Source organism: Sceloporus occidentalis, unplaced genomic scaffold, assembly GCF_023333645.1.
Source record: "Sceloporus occidentalis isolate IW3139 unplaced genomic scaffold, rSceOcc1.0.p SCAF_2, whole genome shotgun sequence".
In the NCBI taxonomy this organism is placed as follows: Eukaryota; Metazoa; Chordata; class Lepidosauria; order Squamata; family Phrynosomatidae; genus Sceloporus; species Sceloporus occidentalis.
In genome coordinates this window covers 53647569-53670551 of record NW_028316982.1, presented here as the reverse complement: position 1 = coordinate 53670551, position 22983 = coordinate 53647569, and the positions used below count along the sequence as shown (strand labels likewise).

At 40.7% G+C, this 22983-nt stretch overlaps 1 protein-coding gene across 1 annotated transcript; it reads left to right on the top strand.

Moving 5' to 3' along the window:
* Positions 1-39: 39 nt before the first annotated feature.
* LOC149318316 (pituitary tumor-transforming gene 1 protein-interacting protein-like) lies at positions 40-21273 on the top strand. Its single transcript, XM_089509405.1, has 7 exons — positions 40-255; positions 4440-4492; positions 15482-15590; positions 16549-16654; positions 16767-16832; positions 17571-17617; positions 19406-21273. Exons 1-7 carry the CDS (start codon positions 114-116, stop codon positions 19450-19452), a joined length of 570 nt encoding a protein of 189 aa, XP_089365531.1. The 5' UTR covers positions 40-113; the 3' UTR covers positions 19453-21273.
* Positions 21274-22983: the final 1710 nt, after the last annotated feature.

Below are 22983 nucleotides of genomic sequence, written 5' to 3'. Positions count from 1 at the left end.
CGCGCGCTTGTGTGTCATGCTGTTCTGTTTCCTGTTGTGATTCGTGAAGCAAGCCTCAGTCTGGAGGAAGGAGAGTAAAGGCCAGGGGCGGGAAATAAGAGCCCCCAGCTCTGATGCAGCTCTTCCTAGCCCCAGCCATGGCTTTCTGGAGGGCTTCCTCAGCCCCCCTGCTCCTCCTGTTGTACTTCTGCCTGCTTTCCCTGCTGCCTCTGGAGAACCTGGTCCTGGGAGCAACCAACCCTGTGGAGCAAGGAAGTAAGAGGAGGGAGGGATGGGTGGGTGGGGGATACCAGGGAGATACAGTTGTGAGCCTCTCAAGTGGGACCCCTTCCACCTGGAAGGATGCTTCTGTGGGTCACTGCACCCTCAACAGCCCCCCCCCCCACTCCCCCTTTGTTGCTAAAAGGATCCTCACTGGTTTCTCCTCCTTGGGGTGGCTCCCTTGGGACCCCTCTGGAAGGAGAGTTCAGAGCTGTTAGCCTAGGAAATTAGGAGGGTAAGGGGTCCTCTTGCACCTTTGAAAGACTGGAGGCAATTCCCTCAGATACATACAAAGGGTGTTTTTGTTGCACCTTTGAGATCAACTGAGAGAGAGAAGTTGGCAGTGTGAGTTTTGGTAGACCAGAGCCTCAATCCTCAGAATCATGGAAAGGGATCTTGTAGCACCTTTCAGATGAACTGAGAGAGAGAGAAGCTGGTAGCATGAGCTTTGGTCCACTTGAGTCTATTCCCTTAGATGCATGCAAAGGGCTCTTGTAGCACCTTTGAGACAAACATCACACAGTTTGTCTCAAAAGTGTTACAAGATCCCTTTGCATACTGATATTCAGAGAAGGTTATTCAGAGATTTGCCATTGCTATCTTCCAAGGCTTGCTTAAGGACGCCCAATGGGTTTCCATGGCTAAGCAAAGCTTTGAACCTTGGTTTCCCAAAGTCCTAGACCAACATTCATGGACATTGACTCAACCCATGACATACCTGCATGTATCTAAAAGCAAAAGCAACAAAGAATTGTATGACAGCTTCAAGATTTTTTATTTGTATACACTTTGTAGATAGCAGCCCATTTCATCAGATCCACAAAAAATCTAATGCTACTTAGTCTTTAAGGTAGTGCAAGACGTCCTCTTGTTTTCACTGCAGCAAAGTAGCATAGCTTTCTAAAAACAAAGTATGATTCTGGCTTCAGAATTCTTACATATCAGCCCTCCACATTTGTGGCTATGACTTTTGCGCATTTGATTATTCACGGATTTGATTAGTATGCTTTCTCTATGTCCTCCAGTACAACTCTGGGATCGGTGTCCACCAGACGTTGCGTTGGAGGACATAGATATTCCTAGAGATAACACTTACATAGGAATTTGTACGTTCTCCAACACAATTCTGTGGTCAACCTCTAGCAGATGCTGACCATAGAATTGTGTCGAAGGACCTAGAGATTCCTAGAGAGGTAAAAAAAATAGTGTTTTCTTATTTGTGGTTTTCCCATTTTCATGGGAGTCCTACACCCGTAACTCCTGTGAATGTGGAGGACCCACTGTATATTCATCTAAGTAATAGTGAAGAATATAGCAATCCCATATTGTTTGTTCTCAACTCAGTGGGGATTATTTCTAATTAGATTTAAAAAAACAACCTCTCAGCCTCAGAGGATGGCAATGGCAAATCTTCTCTGAAAAAACCTGCCAAGAAGACCCCATGATAGGTCTTTGGGTCTCCATAAGTTGGAAATGACTTGAAGGCACACAGCAACAAACAACAAAAGTTTGGGTGCCTAAAAGTTAATGGGATGTGTATGTGCCTTCAAGTCACCTGTTGATTTATGGTGCCCCCATGAATTTCATAGAGTTCGGCAAGGAATACTTAGAGGTGACCTTGCCAGTTCCTTCCTCTGAAATATATACTAGCTTGAAAAAACATTGATGTAATGTGTGTGTTGGCTCCTGTTGCTCTACATTCCTAGGGTTGAAACTGTGACGTTCGGCTTGTGTGTTTGAGGTGGATTGGTTTCTTTAATCTCTGATTTTAAGGCTTGAATACATTGGTTATCTAGACTCGTATTTGTGGGACTGCGTAAGACAACAGCTGAGGCAAAACTCTTGATATAGGATCATGTGATACAGTTTAGCTGCTCCTTAGCAGCCTTTCATCGCTTGATTATACTGCTGTTGGTTTTACAGTTTCAGTAGTTGGGCTGAGAACTTTAATCCATGGAGGCATTGAAATCTGAATTTGATAATCTTAGTCCAAACTAATTTGTGACAGAAATACAGACACAGATGTGGGTCTGAGAAAGTGTGTTTGGGATAATGCTGATGACATTATTGAAGTTTATGACTTGGCCACTAAGGTTGCAATCCTAAAAACTTTATTGAACATATAGGGTTCACCTTTTCTTTTAAAAGTAGAGCATTCCACTGCAAGTATTCTGTCCAGATGGTATTGTCTGTAGGAGACACTGTAGCTCAGTAACAAATCTGATGCTTTCAGAGAAGGTCCCAGAATTGATTGCTGACTCGATCTATGCTACTCTCTGTAAGTTTGATACTTGCAAGACAGAAAAGGTAGCTTCGTTTGCATTGACTTGGTGTATCTATTTCAACAAACAGAGATATTTTGGATTTAGGACTACTTCTCTGTCAGTGAGAGCCAACTAACTCCAACAAAGGCAGTAGTAAGTTGGAAGTAATCACAGCATAGGGTATTATATTCATATTGTCTAAATAATGGCTCTGTTAAGGGTATGGCCCATTAACAGACGTACTTTCACAGCTTTTTGGAGCCTGAGCAAAGGCAGAAATACTTTAATACACCATTTTATACTAAAAAGTTTATATTTTGTTATTTACCGGTAAGTGACTTACTTACTGTATATACTCATGTATAAGTCTAGAAATTTTAGTCAAAAAATTCACCCCAAAAACCTAGGTCAACTTATCCATGGATCAATGTAAATACTATACTTTAATTCTTATTAAAAAGGGAACCATCCCCTGGTGAAAGGCAAGAGAGTGCAATCTGTCCTGGAAGCACTGTCCTCCCTCTATTCTCTCTTTCATCCAGCCTTTAGTGTGAGCAAAATAGTTATGCCGGCCATAATTTTGTAGGTTCTTTGGCACTGTTTTTCTTTGCTTCATCATTTAGATTCTTTATTGCGTGTCCCTAAATTTTACCCTTGACTTATCCAAGGGGCATATCAAAATCCATAATTTTGCCCCCAAAACCTGCCCTCGACTTATAGATGAAGTCGACTTATAGTCGAGTATATACGGTAGTTACAAGAGTTATTTTAAAGAACATGAGCATCCCCAGTTATGGGGCTTTGGAGCTACTGTGTGGTTGGGATAGCTCTAAGGAAGTTGCTCTGGTCTTTAATTCTAATCATCTGCACTGATTTGTTCATTTGAACTGTTGGCATGCTTCTATTCCCCCAGAACCAGATGCATATGACCAAAGTGCCTTTGATGTAAAATTGCTGGAAGTGAGATGAAGCATAATAATAAACGTCCTGTTGCTAAACTACTTCCTTGTAGTTGAACTAAATCCATCTGTGTAATGTATTCAGAGTTCTGTAAGAGATTTGCTTTTGACATTGCTCATCGGGCTTTTAATTTATAATAGTCTGGGAGATTTTTTATGGTATGTGTACTCTATTAATGTTTTAACTTGTGTGCTTTATGTGATTTTGACATGATTTTAGCATAATGATTTTCATTGTTTTAAAATTTTTGTTGTAAAGTATTTAAACTATTTTATTTGTGATCTGCCTTGGGTCTCTTTCCGGGAGAAAGGTGGCATATAAATAAAATAAAACACACCTGAATTCCTCAACCAACTGTAAGACTACATCAAAACTTAAAATCTTAATAGCCTTGTATTACCTACTACTTTATATCTTTGTGTGGGAGTAGTGCAACAGAGGGGCTCGATGGCAAAGCAAACACATATCAGTAAAGAACACTGATAACTTGGGTTTAGAAGGTTCCTCTTCATAAGAGGGACTTAGCATTAGTATTTGTCTTAACTTGTAATGCATAAGGAGTAGTTTGTTGGTTGTGGGCTATCATGATTTTGTGGGAGACTAGGCTGGCTCTCTCCCTGCTCACCTTTCACCAGCAGAAAAAGACCTTTTTGTTTAATTAGGCTTTTAATATATAATTACTTGCAGGGAAGTTTCCTATTGGGGGGTGTGTGGTTAATTTTTTAAACTTTTGTTTGCGTTTTAAATAATTTCTTACTGTTTTAACTTGATGATTTTAACTTTTAAAATGTTATTGTTTGTTTTTATTCATTCCTTGTGTATTCTGCTTTGGGTCCCATCCCTGGAGTAAAGTGGCATATTAATAAATAGCAATAATAATAATAATAATAATAATAATAATGTTCTCTCTCAAATTATGAGATAACACTCTTCCTATTTCTGTTCCTAAAACAGGCTGTCAACAATATACAAACAAAACGTGCGAGGAATGCCTCAAAAATGTCACAGTAAGTATCAAATGATTGCCAAAACTTCTCTTATGAACTGAAACTCTGTATAAGCCTATTGCATGCTATGATCTAGAGCAGTGGTTCCCAACCTTTCTAATGCCGCGACTCTTTAATACAGTTCCTCATGTTGTGGTGATCCCCAACCATAACATTATTTTTGTTGCTACTTCATAACTTCAATTTTGCTACTGTTATGAATCGTGTTTTCATTGTTACAAATTGAAAATAAGAAAAGCATAGTGATTAATCACAAAAGCATCCTCAGAGAATGGCAATGGCAAAGCCCCTCTAAAGAAACTTGACCAGAAAGCCCCATTATAGGTTTGCCTTGAGTCTTGGGCAAGAAGTCACATTGTCTCAGTTTCAGAGGATAGCAATGCAACCCCCCTCTGCAGAACCCAGCCGATAAAACCCTATGATAGGTTTGCCTCGGGCAAGAAGTCACACTGTCTCAGTTTCAGAGGATAGCAATACAACCCCCCTCTGGAGAACCCAGCCCTTAAAACCCCCACAAAAGGATAAAAGATGTTGAAAATAGACAGTTCTTCAGTCTCCCAGCTTTGAGGGTGGTGTTAGGCGACCCCTGTGAAACGGTCGTTCGACCCCCAGAAGGGTCATGACCCACAGGTTGGAACCCCTGATCTAGAGTCAACCCAATGATCTATGATCAGCCCAAACCTAACACTGCACTAAGTACCGTTTTCTATATCTAGTGATAAAAGAAATATTTCTGCAAGGGCAATAGGAATATCTGTGTGGAATTGCCCCTGTTCTGACTGGCAACACCTTTCCTGGTGTACAAACCTGAATATGTACAGGGAATTGCTGATTTAGAGGCAAAGGAAGCATGAATCAAAGATGAGGTACTTCTTTTACTCTGTGAGGGCCTATTTTCAGACCACTTTCTAGTGGGATCCAAATTTTAGTGAGTCCTCTGTAGTTACAAAAAAATACGCTGAGATCTCTCCGGGATCAAACTGGAAGCAACTACTTCTAAACATTTGGAAATATTGAAATCTCTGTGGCATCTAAGCAAATATGTTTGGAATCACCAGATTTATTTATTTAAATTTTATCAGCAGATTTCCAAATCACCTTTCAGATCTTGTGTACAAATAAACACAACATAATGCAAGTATAAAAAACATAATTCTTAAAGTTGATACGTAACACCTCTAAAATGGATAATTCTAAAAATTTAGAGGACAGGAATATTTATTTATTTATTTATTTATTTATTTATTTATTTATTCATTTCTATAAATAATAGCCAAAAGGGTATCAGAGCAGTTTACATTTTTTTATTAATGAAGTGCAGATTGAAATAGTCTTCAAAGATTTTATTTTAAGAAAAAAATATGATAGAGCTAGCTGCAGTAACCTTTTGGTGACCTAGAAATGATTTCTGTAATAGTCTCAAGACAGATGGCAGTCTTGTGCTAGCTCAACCCTTCACATTAATTTATTGCTTTCAGATCACTTAACAGTAATAATGAACACCTGGTTCTTAGTATAATATTGTAATAAAAACATTATGACCCAAATTTAGTTCCTAATACCATCTAAAATAGGTCTATGGAATCAATTGCTGAATGGTAAGTCAAAACATATATAAATCCCTGCGCTTCAGTTGGTCACCTGTAGTTGAGATGAGTAACTGTATTTAGGCCTTTCCTAGGAGCCAGAAAGAGGGGCAATTTTAGCTCTAGCACCAGAGTGTCTTACAAGTAATGGAAGTTTCATTTTTGTCTGAAAAATATTGATGGAGATTTCTGGGAGTTGTGGAACAGTAAAAAGTTAATTGTCTCATTAGGGTTTTTTTCTTTTGTTCACTGGAGCAGTCTGAGGACAAAAATCATACAAAAACTGGGAGTGTCCTGGGGTTTTATGGCTTCATAAAAAGGGTTCAGAGGGCACACTTAGTCTGCAAGCTAACTCAGCAGATCTGCCTTATATGTAGAGAAGAGATCTGCAGCACAGAACATTCAATATTGCTTCCTCCACCTCTTTTGAATTGGATAGAGTGAAAGGGAATTCTTGAGGTTGATGTTTACATACATCAGAGACCACAAAAACTATATGGTTCTGACTATTACTTAAATCATCTAAATGGAATTTGAAGGTGGTTTTTCAAATCCCTGCTCTTTGACACAAGGTGTAGTTACTGCTGCACCATAAAATACCTACTGTTATCTATTTCGCCACCTTACACAACACATTGTTGAGCTTAATCGAAAAGATTGTGGTACAAAAATGCTTTTTCAAGTAAGAGGCGAAACAAGCCGCACCTTTGCTCATTGACTTGGGGCTACGGCAACCGCATGCCATGCCCCAACCTGGCCTTTTCCTGATGCAAAAATGAGCAGCAAAAGCCACTCATTTTTTCACCAGGGAATGGGTGCCTTGTGCCTTTGCTGTTGTGGTGGTGTTTTTTCCAGCATTTCTTTGCCGCAGCGTGTGTTAACGCTGCATTGCTGAAATGCTATGGATCCACTGCACATGTAGTCGGCCTTGCGGCTTCCCAGCAGCCTGGGGCGTGCTGCTGTCTGAATACCATGTCCCCAGCCTGCCCGGAAGCTGGCTCTTCTTGACCATCTGTTTAGGGTTGTGGGGTTTTTAATACAAAGAAAGTATATTTACTTTAGGCCACAACATATATAATAAGATATGGTATAAGTAAATCTCAAAGTTACTCTCCCCCCTCCCCCCTCCTCCCGCTTCATTAGGTTGCCAATCTGTGCACTCTTATTGGAAGTAAATTCCATTGAACTGTTACTCAGTTCTGAGTAAATGAGCATAGAATCAAGTCCACTTTCAGTTCCTGAACTGTTCTCAGTTAGTTGCTTGAATTTGCCCTTTCTATATGTTCAGATTTTCTGTCTTGTTTATGATCACATTTGTGCTGTGCAAAGACTTGCAAGCACACTGATTAAGCAAGCTGTTTCTCTTGGCTGAACAGCGATGGAGTTGGTGCATAGTACAATAGCTCGTTCCAGAAGCACTGCTTGTCCTAGCTGCTGTTTTGCCATTAGAAGAGAATGATCACAGCATGTCCTTCAAAACCAGCTGCCTGTATTGAGGAAGAGAGAGACAATATCCTTCCCATGCATTTGTTAGCAAGACAGGAAAAGGAGCTTTCTTTGAAAGACTGTTGCGTGAGCCCATCAAACTGGAGTTTCAGGAGCTGTTGCTCTATGCTGGATCCTCTTGAGACAACTGACCTGGTTCTGTGTCCCCATCACCAGCAATGACAGATAAAGCTTTAAAATGGTAGAATACTGAGTGGGAGGGAGGCAAGGTTAAAAGCAATATCTATTGTTGGTGGGAGGAAAATTGGAATTCCAGCATGGTGTAGTTGATTGAGCATTGAGTATGATTATGGAGACCAGGATTTGAACCCTGACTCAGCCATGTAAACTCACTGGGCAAGTCACACTTTCTCTGCCCCAGAGGATGGCAATGGCAAACCACCTCTGTAGAAACTTACTAAGAAAACCCTGTGATAGGTTAACCTTAGGGTCACCATAAGAAAGAAATGACTTGAAGATGTACAAAAACATTTGGAAACTCTTGGGAGGGATAAAGAGCTGATTCTAAAGAAGAAGGCAGAGCAATTCAGGAAGGAAGGAAGAGAGAAAGAAAGAAAGACAGACAGACAGACTGACTTTGGGGAGTGATTGTGAAAGATTTGGAGGTAGCACATGGGATGAATTATTCATGTGAGCTCCATATGGGAGGATGGGAAGAAGGAAAATTCATTTTTGAAAACTGGTTTGGAGACATTTCTGCCTTTTTGAAGGGGTCAGGCCATTTCAAAAAGAGGAAATCAAACTTCATTGTCTGACCAAACCCTAATTCAACTATGCTTGACACCTAATATCATCAGTTCATCTTATGGACTTTCTAGAAATTTTGGAAGTTAAGGAGGGAAAAACAGTTTTTTAGGGATGGGGATGGGAAAAATCCCCTAAATTTTGGGGAAAATTAAAATATATAATACTTACATCAAACCTACACATAATTTACTGTTTTATCAGCATAAAACTCTTCATTTATATGATAGTGTATATATGGCATATTTGTGAAATCAGAAACTAAATAGGTAAATAAAAACTTTATTTTTTTTCTAGCAAAATTGTGATTATATCCTTTACTAAGGAGACCTACAGACTACAGCACCCTTTCCTACCTAAGCACATGTATCTATGCTTTTGGCTACATGAGAAATAAGAAAAATAAAAATAAACCACACATTTTATAATGAACAAAATAAAGTGCATTATTTACACAGAAATAATCAAATGCAATTACAGTCTTAAGGGCTTCCAGCAAAATAATTAACTCTCCAGTAGTGTACAGTATTGTCATTAAAATGAGCTGAAATTTGGTCAAATTAAAATACATTAAAATCTAATAATGTTTTGCCTTCTGCCTTAAGCACTGCAGTAGCTGACCTCTAGGGGTGTTCTGTTATTTTGGGTTTTCGGTCTGTCATGTAATAGATGCTTTCTGGGTATTAATCTTCCTTGCTCATTTGTTTCTTCATTTCCTTAGGTTTGTATTGTAGTTTGAGACAGGCCTATTGTAAATCCAAGAGTTTTGATTATCTGCCTTGTGGGTCTGAGCAAATGTGGTTGTATCGGAGGGCTTGGCTGTAAGCAATAGATTTGATAGTGTGTTCCAGGTGAAAACTGGAGGCATGGAAGTGTGTGTAGTGGTCACTGAGGTTTTGATAGATCGTGATGCTTAGAAGTCCATTGTACAATCGCAAAGTGGTGTCAAGAAAGTGAATTTGTTGTTTTGGTTGCTCCAGGCTTAGATTGATGATGAGACAGAAGTTGTTGAAATCATGGCAGAACTTCTCAAGTGATTGCTTTCCGTGCAGTCAAAGTAAAAAGATGTCTTCAAGAAATCGTAAATAGAGGAGAGATTTTTGGTTGCATGTACTGAGGGAGCCTTGTTCCAGGTCAGCCGTGTGATGTCTGTATACTGTGGTGCCATGTGGCTGCCCATGGCAGTACCATTTGCCTTGGAGGTACCTATGATTCCCCAAACTGGAGATGTAATAGATCGTAGTGAATTCACTTTTAAGAGATGAAGATCTGAACTCATTTGTTTTAGATACTATTTTAAAGTATATTGTTCTAACGACTTTAAGAGGGCAGAATCCAAAATCCAATTTAACTGTATAATCCTTCTTAAAAATATTTGTCCATCCTGTTTAATATGGTTGAAGTGGAATGCTTAATGTTTCGTTGTTGTACTAATACTCATTTATATTCAAAAAATGAATTGTGAGAAGAAATATTTGCAATACAGATGTCTTCTAGTGAAGTCACTGAAAATAAAGTACAGTATTTTATGCTAAGCTGAAATTCATTCAGTCATACACTTTTAATGAAAAGCATTTTTTTCTTTTAATAGTATTTCCATATGAGTAGAAATTCTTTCATCTTAAATTAAGTATGTTTCTACTGGGATTCTATGTCACCACAGGAGGACAATTCCAAGCAACCCCCCCCCCCATCTTAATTCTGTATCTTTCTATTTAAAGCTGCATCTGCACTGCCGAAATAATGCAGTTTGACACCACTTTAGCTGCTATGGAATTCTGGGATTAGCAGTTTTGTAAGATAGTTACCCTTCTTTGTTAGAGAACTCTGGTGCCACAACAAACTACAAATCCCGGAATTGCAAAGCACTGAGCTAATACATATAAAATGTTGTTAAGCTGTATAATTTCTGCAGTGCAGATGCAACATAAGATGCTTTTTCGATTGCAGTGGCCAAGAACTCAAAATAAATGTAGAACACGAATGGAATAGTTATTTCCAGTAAACTGATCCATTTTAAAAGGTTTTGCAGTTCAAAGCAAATGTCACTTGCTAACCATGATTTCATTTCATTTCCAATGTCCCAACTAATCTGCACTATTTGGAAGTCTGTCCATTTGAAAACCAGTTAACACTTTATTAGTTGACAATAAGCTAAAATTCTTCTGCCTAAATTGAATTACTAGCTCCAACTGGAGTTAGACCCATTGGATCTATGAGATTTACAAATGCTCGCTTTACACAAGCACCTGAATTCAGTTGAATTAGAAAGTGGATTTAGATCTTAGACCCCATATTGGAGGAGCAAAGAAATAAGGAATTGATTTTGAAAACTAGTGTCTAAAGCCATTTGAGAAATTTCAGATGAGTGTTTGACCAATCATTACTTCTGAGTAAGTTCTGAGTTCTAATTTCAATGGGACTTGTTCATTAGTCTCATTATACTGGAATACGCAGAAGTCATTCCATCTTGCAGGTGCCAGTCTTCTAATAAGTCAAATATCTTCAAATGAATATTTGGGCTGCACTTCTAAACACACTTACTTCCTAGTTAGACTCATGGTATTCAGTGAGATTTACAGCCTTATACGTGTTTAATGAATTAGGGCATAATCCTTCCCATAAGAATTCTGTACCTTCCCATGACATTTTCCATCAGTCTCCAAATGTGTAGTGTTGCAGTAACTTAAAATCAGTTGACCAGTTAAACAAATAAATATAATTTATCATCCTAGTGTTTGATACTGACTGAATGAGAGTGAATAGATTGAGCTGTTCCTGCTTTGCTGAAAATTAAACCAGGAAGCAGAAGTTCGACCTGTGTAGAATTTCCCTTCAAGACAGGCTTACAGTTTGGTTGTAGTTTTGGATTCAGAGATACCCAGGTTTTGTTGGTGAGAGCCAGTATGTTGTTGTGGTCTGAGTGTTGTACTACAACTCTGGAGACTGGGGTCTGAATCCCTGCTCAGCCATGGAAACCCACTGGGGGTCCTTGGACAAGTTACACTTCCTTAGCCTTAGAGGAAGCCAAACGCAACCCCTTTCTGAACAAATCTTGCCAAGAAAACTGTGATAGGTTCACCTTAGAGTCGCCATAAGTTGGAAGTGACTTGAAGGCACACAACAACAAATGGATGCTTTTACAGTGCAATTAGTGTGCCAATTGTTCCCATTCATGAAGGTGTTGAAATACATCTTATTTATATCCCATTTGGATTATTGAAACATTCTGTACAAGAACTATCCATTGCAAAATGCTTAATATCTATCTCTCCTTCCGGTCCCCCTCCTAACCAAAGGGACCTGAGGGTCACTCCAACCGTGCCACAAACCCTGTCGCTGCTCCTGTGCAATGCCAGGTCGATCAACAACAAGTCCCACATCCTCCATGATCTGCTGGAGGACAGTAATTGCAACCTGGCTTGCATTACCGAAACCTGGCTTGGGCCTGAGGGAGATGCTGTCTGGGCACAGGCCCTCCCTGCCGGGTTTTTGGTGAAGGACCAGCCCAGGTTAGGTGGGCGGGGGGGGGGGGGTGTTGCCTTGGTCCACAAGAACACCTTGTCTCTCACCAGGAACCACATCCGACAAACTTCTTTTATCGAGTGTATTTACCTGACTCTGAAGGCTAGGGACAGTCTAGGGATTCTGTTGGTGTATCGGCCACCCCGTGCGCTAACGGACTCCCTTAACGAGCTGACACAGCTGGTCGCGGAGCTGATGCTGGAGACACCCAGGCTGCTAGTCCTGGGTGACTTCAACATCCCCTTCGCGGCCAACTATGTTCCATCTGGTGCGGCTCGGGAATTCATGGATACCATGGCGGCCATGGGCCTGTCCCAGCTGATTACGGGTCCAACGCATTTTGCGGGTAATACACTGGATTTGGTTTTTTGTACGGATGCAGAAAATCCGTGGGCGGAAATAACTAATATTTCTCCCCTGCCATGGACGGATCATTTCCTCGTGGAGGCAAGAATCAAGGCCTCTACCCAGATCCCCCCGGGGGTGGTGGACCTATTAGAATGGTCCACCCTCGAAGGCTGATGGAACCCAAAAGGTTCCAGGAAGCCCTAGAGGGATACATGGTTGGAAGTGACGGCGACTCTGTTGATGCCCTGACTGGTATCTGGAATACCGGTCTCTCTAGGGCTATATACAGTATCGCTCCCAAGCGTCCTCTCAGGCCTGCTTCCAAACGTAAGCCTTGGTATACGGAAGATCTCCGGGCGAGGAAGCGGAACCTGCGACGGCTAGAGCACCGCTGGCGGAAACACCTACGCTTAGCCGACAAGACTCTCCTAGACCGCCTTTTGGAGGACTACGGAGAGGCGATACGAGCAGCTAAGAACTCATTCTATGGTGCTCGTGTCGCATCCGCGGAGTCGCGTCCAGCAGAGTTGTTCAGAGTGGTCAGGGAGCTAACTCAGCTCCCTCCCACTCTGAACCAGATCCTTGAACCTTCTAAGGCCTGCTGTGACCAATTTAACAACTTCTTTGCGGATAAAATCTCTCGGATAAGCGAAGGTCTTAACGCCGGCATTAGGGCAGAACCAAGGGTAGAGGCGTCCAGAGCCTCCGTGGACTCTATTAAACTGGATCAGTTTGAGTTGGTCAGTACCGATGATGTGGACAAGAACCTTGGAAGCGTTCGGAAGACAACCTGCTCTCTCGATCCCTGTCCCTCATGGCTAGCGGCTCAGGGGGGACCGGTGGTAACCTTGTTGTTACACAGGATTATTAATACATCTTTGAGGGATGGGCAATTTCCATCCAGCTTAAAATTGGCAACTATAAAACCACTGTTAAAAAAGCCCTCCCTCGACCCCCTGATACATAGTAATTATCGGCCAGTCTCGCTGCTGCCATTTCTGGGGAAGGTGATCGAGAGGGCGGTTGCAATCCAGCTTCAATCGGTCTTGGATGAAACGGATTATCTGGACCCATTTCAAACTGGCTTTCGGGCAGGTTACGGGGTTGAGATGGCCATGGTCACCTTGGTCGATGATCTCCGTCTGGGCATCGACAGGGGAAGCGTGTCTCTGTTGGTGCTCTTGGACATCTCAGCGGCTTTCGATACCATAGACCATGGTATCCTTCTGGAGCGCCTGGCAGAGGTGGGAATCGGGGACACTGCGCTCCAGTGGTTCCGATCCTACCTCTCTGGGAGGTTCCAGATGGTGCAGCTGGGAGACGTGTGCTCCGATAAGAGGGCCCTGACATCTGGGGTCCCTCAAGGAGCCATTCTGTCTCCCATGCTTTTCAACATTTACATGAAACCGCTGGGAGAGATCATCCGGAGGCATGGGGCGTGGGGTTATCAGTACGCTGATGACACCCAAATAGTCTTCTCTATGTCTCCGACTGATGCAGTGACCGAGGATGGCGTCTCTCCTCTCGTGGCCTGTCTGGAGTTGGTAATGGGCTGGATGAGGGAAAACCGACTCAGTCTGAATCCAGAGAAAACGGAGGTACTTGTGATAGGTTCCCCTGGTCCAGGAATGGCGGTGGTTCCACCTGTCCTGAACGGGATCACGCTTCCTGTGAAGGACTCCGTGCGCAGTCTGGGGTGCTTCTTGATTCGTCGCTTCACCTCACATCTCAGGTGAATGCAACGGTCAAGAGCACCTGTTATCAGCTTTGGCTCATTCGCCAGCTGCGCCCATACCTGGCCCAGAGAGACCTTGAAACGGTGGTACATGCTCTGGTAACCTCTCGATTGGATTTCTGCAATGCGCTCTACATGGGGCAACCCTTATACCATACCCGGAAGCTACAGATGGTACAGAATATGGCAGCCAGACTGGTCACTGGTACTTCCAGGGCCAGTCATATTACACCTATACTTAAAGACCTGCATTGGCTGCCCATTCGCTTCCGGGCACAGTACAAGGTGTTGGTGATAACCTATAAAGCCCTACATGGCTTGGGCCCAGGATACCTGGAGGACCGCCTCTCTCCATACATCCCGCCCCGCACCCTCAGAACATCCGGGCAGCAACTACTGAGGGTTCCAGGGGCTAGACTAGCCTCCACAACGAGAAGGTCATATTCCATCGTCGCCCCGGCCCTCTGGAATACGCTGCCCATAGAGCTCCGCTCGGCCACCTCCCTGGTCCAGTTTAGGAGGGAACTAAAAACCTTCCTATTCCGATCAGCGTTCCCCGAATCAAGCGCCAGCTAGTCTTCCCCCCCCTTGGATGGCAATGGCAGCTGGCTGATGGGGTTTTAGTTTTATTTTAATATGGTTGTATAGTATTTTAATATTTATTGTAATTGTATTTGTATTGTTATTAATATGCTGTTCACCGCCCTGATCATTGGAAGGGCGGTATACAAATAAAATCTTTGTTGTTATCATTATTATTATTATTATTATTATTATAACTTAATAATGTAGTCTAGCTTTGTCTTAAATTCAGCAAAGCCTATTTCAAGGAAGTGCAGTAGCTCCTCTGTTTTCACGGATGAATCCGTGTCCCTCGCCAGTTCGTGGGCAGCAAACGGAGGGGGACAAAATGGGCTATGTACTGCCATTCAAGCCAAGGGAGCTTGAATACTGGACGTTTTCCGTTTTCGCAGGGGGGTCCGGAAGTGTTCCCCCCGCAAAAATGGAGGGGCTACTGTATATAGAGAGTTAGCTTTAAACTTAAAAAGCGATTGCTCCTTTTTTGAATTGTGATGTTTTAGCAGCATAAAAATATTACAGGACATGTTCATTTGATAATACAATTGTCCCTCCCAATTCACAGGGGATCCACTCTGGACCCTGCCGTGAATCTGGGAAAACACAAATATTCGGGTCCCCATTGGTTACAATGACAGCACGCTACCACATGCACCATTTTGTCCCTCCCCGCTTGTCGTCTGCGAAGGAGTGAAACTGTGGATTTCAAGTTCACAAACGGGGAGGAACGAGTGTACAGTTAAAACAATGCTTTCATTATGTTGGGAGCGTACGTACTATTGATGGCTAGAGTGAAGTCAGAGTTTCTATCTCAGTATTTGGTAATGCCCTTTAGCTAATATATTTAATAGCCTAGCTTCTACATATAGTTTTGTGTTTCTTGCTCTTTTTATCACTAGGTCTTTTAGCCGTTTTTCTGTAATTTTTCTACTTGTAGTGTATAGCACTGACTTCTTCTTTTTCCAGTGTTTGTGGTGCAGCAGCAGCAAAAAATGCATGGACTATCCTGTTCGAAATATCCTTCCTCCCAGTTCTCTTTGCGAGTTGAATTTTGCACGATGGGGTGTCTGTTGGGGTGAGTGACTTCCAAAAATACTTCATGTTTTTATCATGAACATTGTTGGCTTGAATGTAATAAACTTTTTCCTGGAAATTTGCTATGATATTTCAGTAAAATGCCAAGAAATGTAATCTTCATCTTCAAGTTGCTGATTTTTGTGTGTGACAAGTTTTCTAACTCAGGCTAAAGTATCTTATAAGTATTTGGAAGAAAGGGAACTCTGTTACTTCTACTTGTAATAAAATCTCCTGTAAGTAATTTATTTTTTGTGTAAAATACTTTAGGAATGTTTAGTTCAAGTAAATTGGTCTTCTGTAAATCATAACAAAAGTTGATTTTACTTACATCTGTGTAACTGGGCCATGCCTGGAAAGGATCCTAGTTACATTGCTAGATCTCTCTAGCAATACAGCATTTTCAGTAGTTAGCCAGGTATTCTTAGGAAATGTGCAAGCAGCATACCATGGCGGTGACCACTGTTTAGTAAGTAGAAGTGAGGGTTTGATGGTGCTTGTGGCTCTCCACATGTTGCTGGGCTACAAAGTCCATCAGTAATAGCCAGCATAGCCAATAATAAGGAGTGCCGAGAGCTGCAGTTCATCAACATCTGCTGGGAAAATTTGTCTACCCCTGAACTAGGAGGTACGCAGCTTCTGAACCCAGAGCCTCCATTTCTAGTTTTTTTTACTTCCATGGCCATTAGCAGTGAGTGCATGTAATCCTCTTTATGTAAAGCCATTGTGATAGTTGCAGGGAACTATCACTACAATAACTTTTGGGCTACTTGGTAATGTGATACCTCATTTATATGAAGCTACAGCATTTACTTGTGAACTTGATATCACTTGGGTAAGCTTGAAGCGCCTGTATTTTAAAACCAAATACTGGAATTCAGTTTGCACTTTTAAGGGTTTGTGATTTTTTTTAGTAATGTTTTGGTTACTACTTTTTTGTACTTAATACTGTATTTCAGTAAATTTTGAAGCTCTAATTATTACAATGTCCGTGGTTGGAGGAACAATTCTTCTGGCTCTCGTAATTTGCTGCTGTTGCTGCTGCAGGAAGAAAAAGATCAGAAAGCAAGTATCCAACCATGTTTCTGTTTTTAATATCTTAAGTACTATATTGCACATGATGATCTCATTAGGTTATGACATATTTACTAATCCTAAATACTCTTACTTTGAAAAGGTCTGATAAGGAAGATGAAAAAGCTGCCAGGGAGAGAGAGCAGAGAAGAGTAAGGCAGGAAGAGAGGTGAGTTACTTCGGGCTATGAATGCCAGCCAAGCATGCTGTCTTTTGGTCTTATCTTAACCACACAGATGCTAGACCCAAGTGGGAACTATGTGATCAACTAACTGTTTCTGGACTCTGCAGATCTCATAAGCTCTAACCAGTACAATTAGTAGTGAGGGATGATGGGAACAGCACTATAAAAACATTCCGAGGGCAACATGTTCTCCACTCCTGACCTTATGTTTACAGAAAATGCCTGTGAATAATAGGTTGTTGTATGTGGTCGTTGGGCATTTTTCCTCCAGTGTGATATTTAGATTGTGGTGATCTTGGATGACTTCACCATCTATAAATATCTGGAATTATGCTGTAAATTGCTGTGAAAAGTTGGCTGCAGGGAGTAGGTGGGTGGAGTATCAAATGTCAGTATGTAATTTACACATGATCCCTTACTACTAACATTGTTTTTTCCTATTGGTTGGTATGTACAGTTGGTCCTCCGTTTTTGCGGAGGATCCCTTCCGGACCACCCCCCACCAAGAAGATGGAGTCTCATGCTTATTCAAGCTCCATAGGCTAAAATGGAGCAGCTCCCCTGCACGTGCGGCAAGGGCACACATGCCATTGTAAATAGCAGAGGTCACCCCTCTGCATATATTCAAGGGCACGGTTCTCAGATCAGTGCATTGGGAGAGGCGACTGTAATAATTATTTTTAGATCTCAGAAGTTACATGACATGCTTCATGTTTCTTACAGGAGAGCAGAGATGAAGTCTAGGCATGATGAAATCCGCAAGAAGTATGGTAAGCATCAGCAACTTCTTTTCTTGTTGATGTCCTAAAGTAACTTCATCATGTAGGTGGCTCCTGACAGAGCAAGATCAGTGCTTCAGTCACAATGTAGTGCATATCAGTTAGAACAGCTGGCTTATTGAAAGAGTACATGATTGTCACCCTGTCTTGGTAAGCAGTTCAAAAACTATTTCTCATAACTGTGTGCCATCCCTCCACCTCCCTCATCCCAGCATTTTCACTTGCCATAGAGTTCCATCCTGTGATATGGAGATCCGCAAAGTGGTCTTCCTAGAAGTTACATTCCATTAAAACAGTGGGAATTTACCTCTGGATCAGTGTTTTTATTTAATATTGCTTAGTCTTTTCGATTATAGACATGTATTAGTAGGATATGGTCCAACCTGTTTCTTAATAGTAGAAGAGTTAAAGGAAATGAGGTCCCATGTGCTGTTGATGGCCCACAAACACAAAATCTTAAAAAGCTCAACATGTTTTGGCCTTGCCACAAATTGGCCTTCTTCAAGGGTTATTGTAAAATGAATAAAAGTACATTTATTATAGTTGTGGTATTGGGACAACACATAAATCATCTCTAAAAACTTAATTTCTTAAAAATCAAATAGCATCTATTATTCATATTATCATATACAGTGCGCCCACATCATACGCAGGCGCGCTTTATGTGGCTTTCAGCATACGCTGAAAGACGCGCAGGGAGGAAGGGGTGGCGCGTCCCATTGGGAATAATGGGGTGTGTGCGAGCCGCCGCGTGCATGAGCCCCATTAATTTAAATAGGGCTCAAGCATGTGCGGATCCTCCACGTATAAGTTTCAAAATCCACTCTACCTCTTTCTCCTTTAAACAATTCTCATTTTTATTATTTATCACCTCCAGTACCCAAAAGTTTACATCAGTTGCTGCATGTTTCATTTGTTCAAAGTGATTAACCAGAGGTGCCCCTTCTCAAATTGGACAGGTGTTGTGATGTTCTTTGTTTGGTAGATCTCGATGTTCTTTAAGCATACATTTTCTTACATTTACATTGAATTGCTTTAGTTTACAAAAGTACTTTTACAAGTACTGAAATGGGATAACTTATATTATTTTTGGTCTACAAAATGTGTGTGTGTGTGTGTGTGTGAAGCTTCTCCTGGGTGTAAAATGGCTCTTGGGGTCATTTTGGGCCAATATTTTTTCAATTTTCAGAGACATGGTGGGTGAGTTATGGCCATCATGTATGACCCTCCAAGGTCCCATGGAGAGCTGTTGTGCTTCCAACCACCTGAGAATTTCCTCCCCTGGCTTTTAGCACCATCTCCCTGGAAAGACTTTCATACAATAGGTGTCTCAGAACACATCATCTCCTCATACCATTGCTTCCATCTTCATATTCTTGCTCTCTTCTTCATGCCATCATTGCCACTTCTGCTTGTAGCATAACTGTGTTGACAGAACCATAAAATCTTGTCCATAGTTATAGAGAGGCAATTATCAGTTAAACCAAAATGCTATGAACCTAGTTTCCAATATTTTTAAAAAGTACTTGTCCAAAAGAAGATACTGATTTGTGATCAAAACACATGTTCTTTGGAATAACTACTTGGCTAGCCAAGCCACTAAGAACTGTAAATTACTCCATGCTAATAAACAAACAAATAAATAATCTATCATAATGTTTAATTTTTGATGAAGTAATACCTGTTTTCCCCACTTTCCTTGTCTTCCTCTTTAATATTTATGTTTTACCCCAGTACCTTTATCCTCCATGTGCTGAACTGTTGTTATTTCTCTTTCAGGTTTGTTTAAAGAAGAGAATCCATATGCCAAATTTGAAAACAATTAAGATTTCTTCTGGCATGTCAGAATAAAGGGTGGTAATATTGTCCATTGAATGCACAGCGCAGCTGCTAAAAGGTCCTGCAATATAGATGCCTTAATTGCCAATGGAAAAGTGGTCTTAATGCAGGGCAAAGTCATATGCGATGAGCTGTTAATAAACAACGAGATGAATGAATAAGCTAACATACCTCTGAAAATCCAAATGGTCTTACAGGCTGCTGCAAGATACTAAATTGTTTTTCTCACTGCCTGTTCTGCAGGTGCCTGTGCTAATAGAGTACCTTGTGTGTATTACATACTCTTTTGTTTGCCACTCAAGCCTTGAACAAAGTCCTTCATGAAGCAGGGAGAGACTTCTCTTCAGTCTTTTCCATGATCAACAACTTCCAGGTATTTTAATACAAGGATGGAAATAAGTGTCCATTTTTGGTTTACCTGGAAATACTGGCTGTATGAAAGGAATATAAGCCTTACTTCTACCACTAGCGAAAAGTGCCTGACTTTTTCTAAAAACATTTTATTGGCAGCACAGATGTCTTATAGTAGGTTTGAGAGGGTTTGCACTTTTATATATTGATATTCTTTTTCTTCTGTGCTGTGTGTGGCTTTTCTATTCTTGTATCTTGTAAAACACTTGTTATCACACATGTAGCTTCAATGAATGTTGGTATCAGTGTGATGTGGCTTTTTATATACATGTTCATTAAACGATTGCTTGTAATAGGGTTTTAAAATCTGTGCTATATTTAAATACTTTTGAAAACTCAATTGAACCTTTATACAGCTTGTAATATGAAGTTGCCAAATCCGTATTGTATCTGAAGCAATGCATAATCTTGGAAAGAATGTCTCTAGTAACCAAATAATGAGAAGAATGAAAAGACTCCTTTTTGAAGTAAAAAAAAAAACACCTCACAGTGGAACCTTGAGATTGATTTCTGCTGCCTGGAATAAAGTCTGTCGATAATAATCTTTTGGCTTGATGCAATAGCCTGTTTTTCAGGCTGTTCTACATCTGATTCCTACACACTCAAGTTTTAAATACTTCTTTTGTTTAACAGGGCTGATCAAATCATGACGAAAATAATTGTTTAATGTCAACTCTCTAGAAGAGTAGATTATAATGGCTACCATGAAAAAATGATTGGGGAGTGGGGCAGGATGGTTTCTTTAAAAGATACCTAAAATATACCAAATTTATTTTCAATGGAATGTTTTGGATGCTGCAACTGCCTGAGAAGTGAATGAAACAATACTAGGCCATCTACACAGAATGTGGTAAAGAATGTGGCCTGACATTGACACAGTGGATAGTAGAGGGTTTAAATGTGATGTTGCCATGCTCACACCCTTAAACCAGTACACTAAACACTTTGAAGTATTGTTAGTTTTATTCCATTATATCTTAAATTGTGTTTCAGATTTGTGAAGGGCACAAACACATGCAGTGTTCTTAATCTGTTAAAATACTTGCTTTTGGATTACATGTGATGCCCACACCCTTAAACAAATATATTGGCAACTCTGAAGTATTGTTAGGTAATATTCTATTAATAGTTGATGGTGTATCAGTTTTGTTAATGACGCAAACACATGCAGCACTGCTTAATCTGTTTAAATAATTGTCCTCTTACTGTCTTTTAAGTAATTCTGCAAAGTTTTCCAGAGTCCTGCCTAAAAAGGAGAGTAAAACATTCCAAAAATATAGCCTAATGTATCATGAAAGCTTTTATATAATTTCTTGCTATATAATAGTTGAAACTGAACTAAATGTAATGAGATCTGTAAATTATTTCACTAACAAAATAAACAGTATCTTACATTATTGACCTGCTGGCACTGCTATCTAGTGTGTGTGTGTGTGTGTGTGTGTGTAAAAATTAAAATAGGGAATTAACTGTGGTCTCAAACAAACCCATTCTTTTTCATAGATAAATGAAAGGACAGTTTAAATGCAGAAGAGAATCTAGAATCAGTTGTAAATAAGAATGTCTAGTATTAGCATGCTTCCATATGCCTCTCCCCTTAGCAGTTTATAGATGAATCCTTGCTGTTTAAACCATCTTTCTACTTGAAGTGTCATAGAAGTAAACAAGATCAATCAAGCAAGAGTATATGGTACATATAGATTATATAGCATGGAGTTTGGTTTGTACTTAAGTCACAAATGCAAGTGGAAAATGATTATGTAAACATCAGACTCTAGTGTTGCTGAGCAGGATTTTTTCCCAGCTGGGAACAATGGTAAATTAGGTTAGACAGATCTGTTTCCTAAAGGAGACTTTTTTCTGTAATGTAAAATATGACACAGGAGTCATAGTAATCTTGCCCCAGAGAGCAACCTTTTCACAGGGATTAGAGCTCTATATAATAGGTAAGATACACCAAGAAAAAAGGGCTTTGTATTATGGTGGGCATACATTGATGCTTCCAGAAATGCACACATGAAATCCACAGGGAATATACTGTACTCTCCGTGTGCACGTGTGCAATCTCTGCTAACTTTAAAAAAATAATTCCCTTTTCTTGAGGGCTGTCATCTTCAACTACTTAAAATTTAGTATGGTTTCCAGGTCATGTTTTTGAGATGGGGAGGGTCAGCAGGAAGGAGATAGGATGAGTGACAGTGGAGTGTCTAGATTGACGGAGTAAAAGTACCATTTTATTCTGCTTTGGTCAAGTCTCACCTGGAATACTGTGTCCAGTTCTGGGCACCACAATTCAAAAAGGATGTTCAGAAGTTGGAGTGTGTCCAGAGGAGGGCAACCAAAATGGTGATGGGTCTGGAAACCATAAAACCCTATGAGAAGAGACTTAAGGAGCTGGGTATGTTTAGCCTGGAGAGGAGAAAATTAAGAGGTGATACGATAACTGTTTAAATATTTAAAAGGATGTCATACTGAGGATACAGCAAGCTTGTTTTCTGCTGCTCTAGAAAATAGGACAAGGAGCAATGGATGCAAATTACAGGAAAAGAGATTCCACTTCAACATTAGGAAGAACTTTCTGACAGTAAGGGCTGTTGAACAGTGGAACACATTCCCCAGGAGAGCAGTGGAGCCTCCTTCTTTGGAGGTCTTTAAGCAGAGGCTGGATGGCCATCTGTTGGGGGTGTTTTGATTGTGTTTTCCAGCATGGCAGGGGCTTGGACTAGATGGCCCTTGTGATCTCTTCCAACTCTTATTATTAACAGGAACCAAGGCAAAGAATGGCTGGCCGGCTGAGCCTGCACATTACCAGTCAATCTACTTCATCTGCAAACTGGCTAGAAGAAGCAAAAGTCTTCCCTCAATTCTGGTGCCTTTGAGGGAAGGTTTAATGGATGGTGTAATTCATGATTCAGTCTTCAGGTATTATGATTAGGCTTTTAAATCTTAAGCCTTGGGGGTCCACAGCAACAAAATATAGTTAAAGGGGGTCTTTAACCACTGCTCTAGAACTATATAGCACATGAGGGAAAGACTTTGATAACAGGGAAATAGAGGGATGCATGGAAAAGACAGGTTTTTTTTATCCCACCAGAATTTCCCTTTAT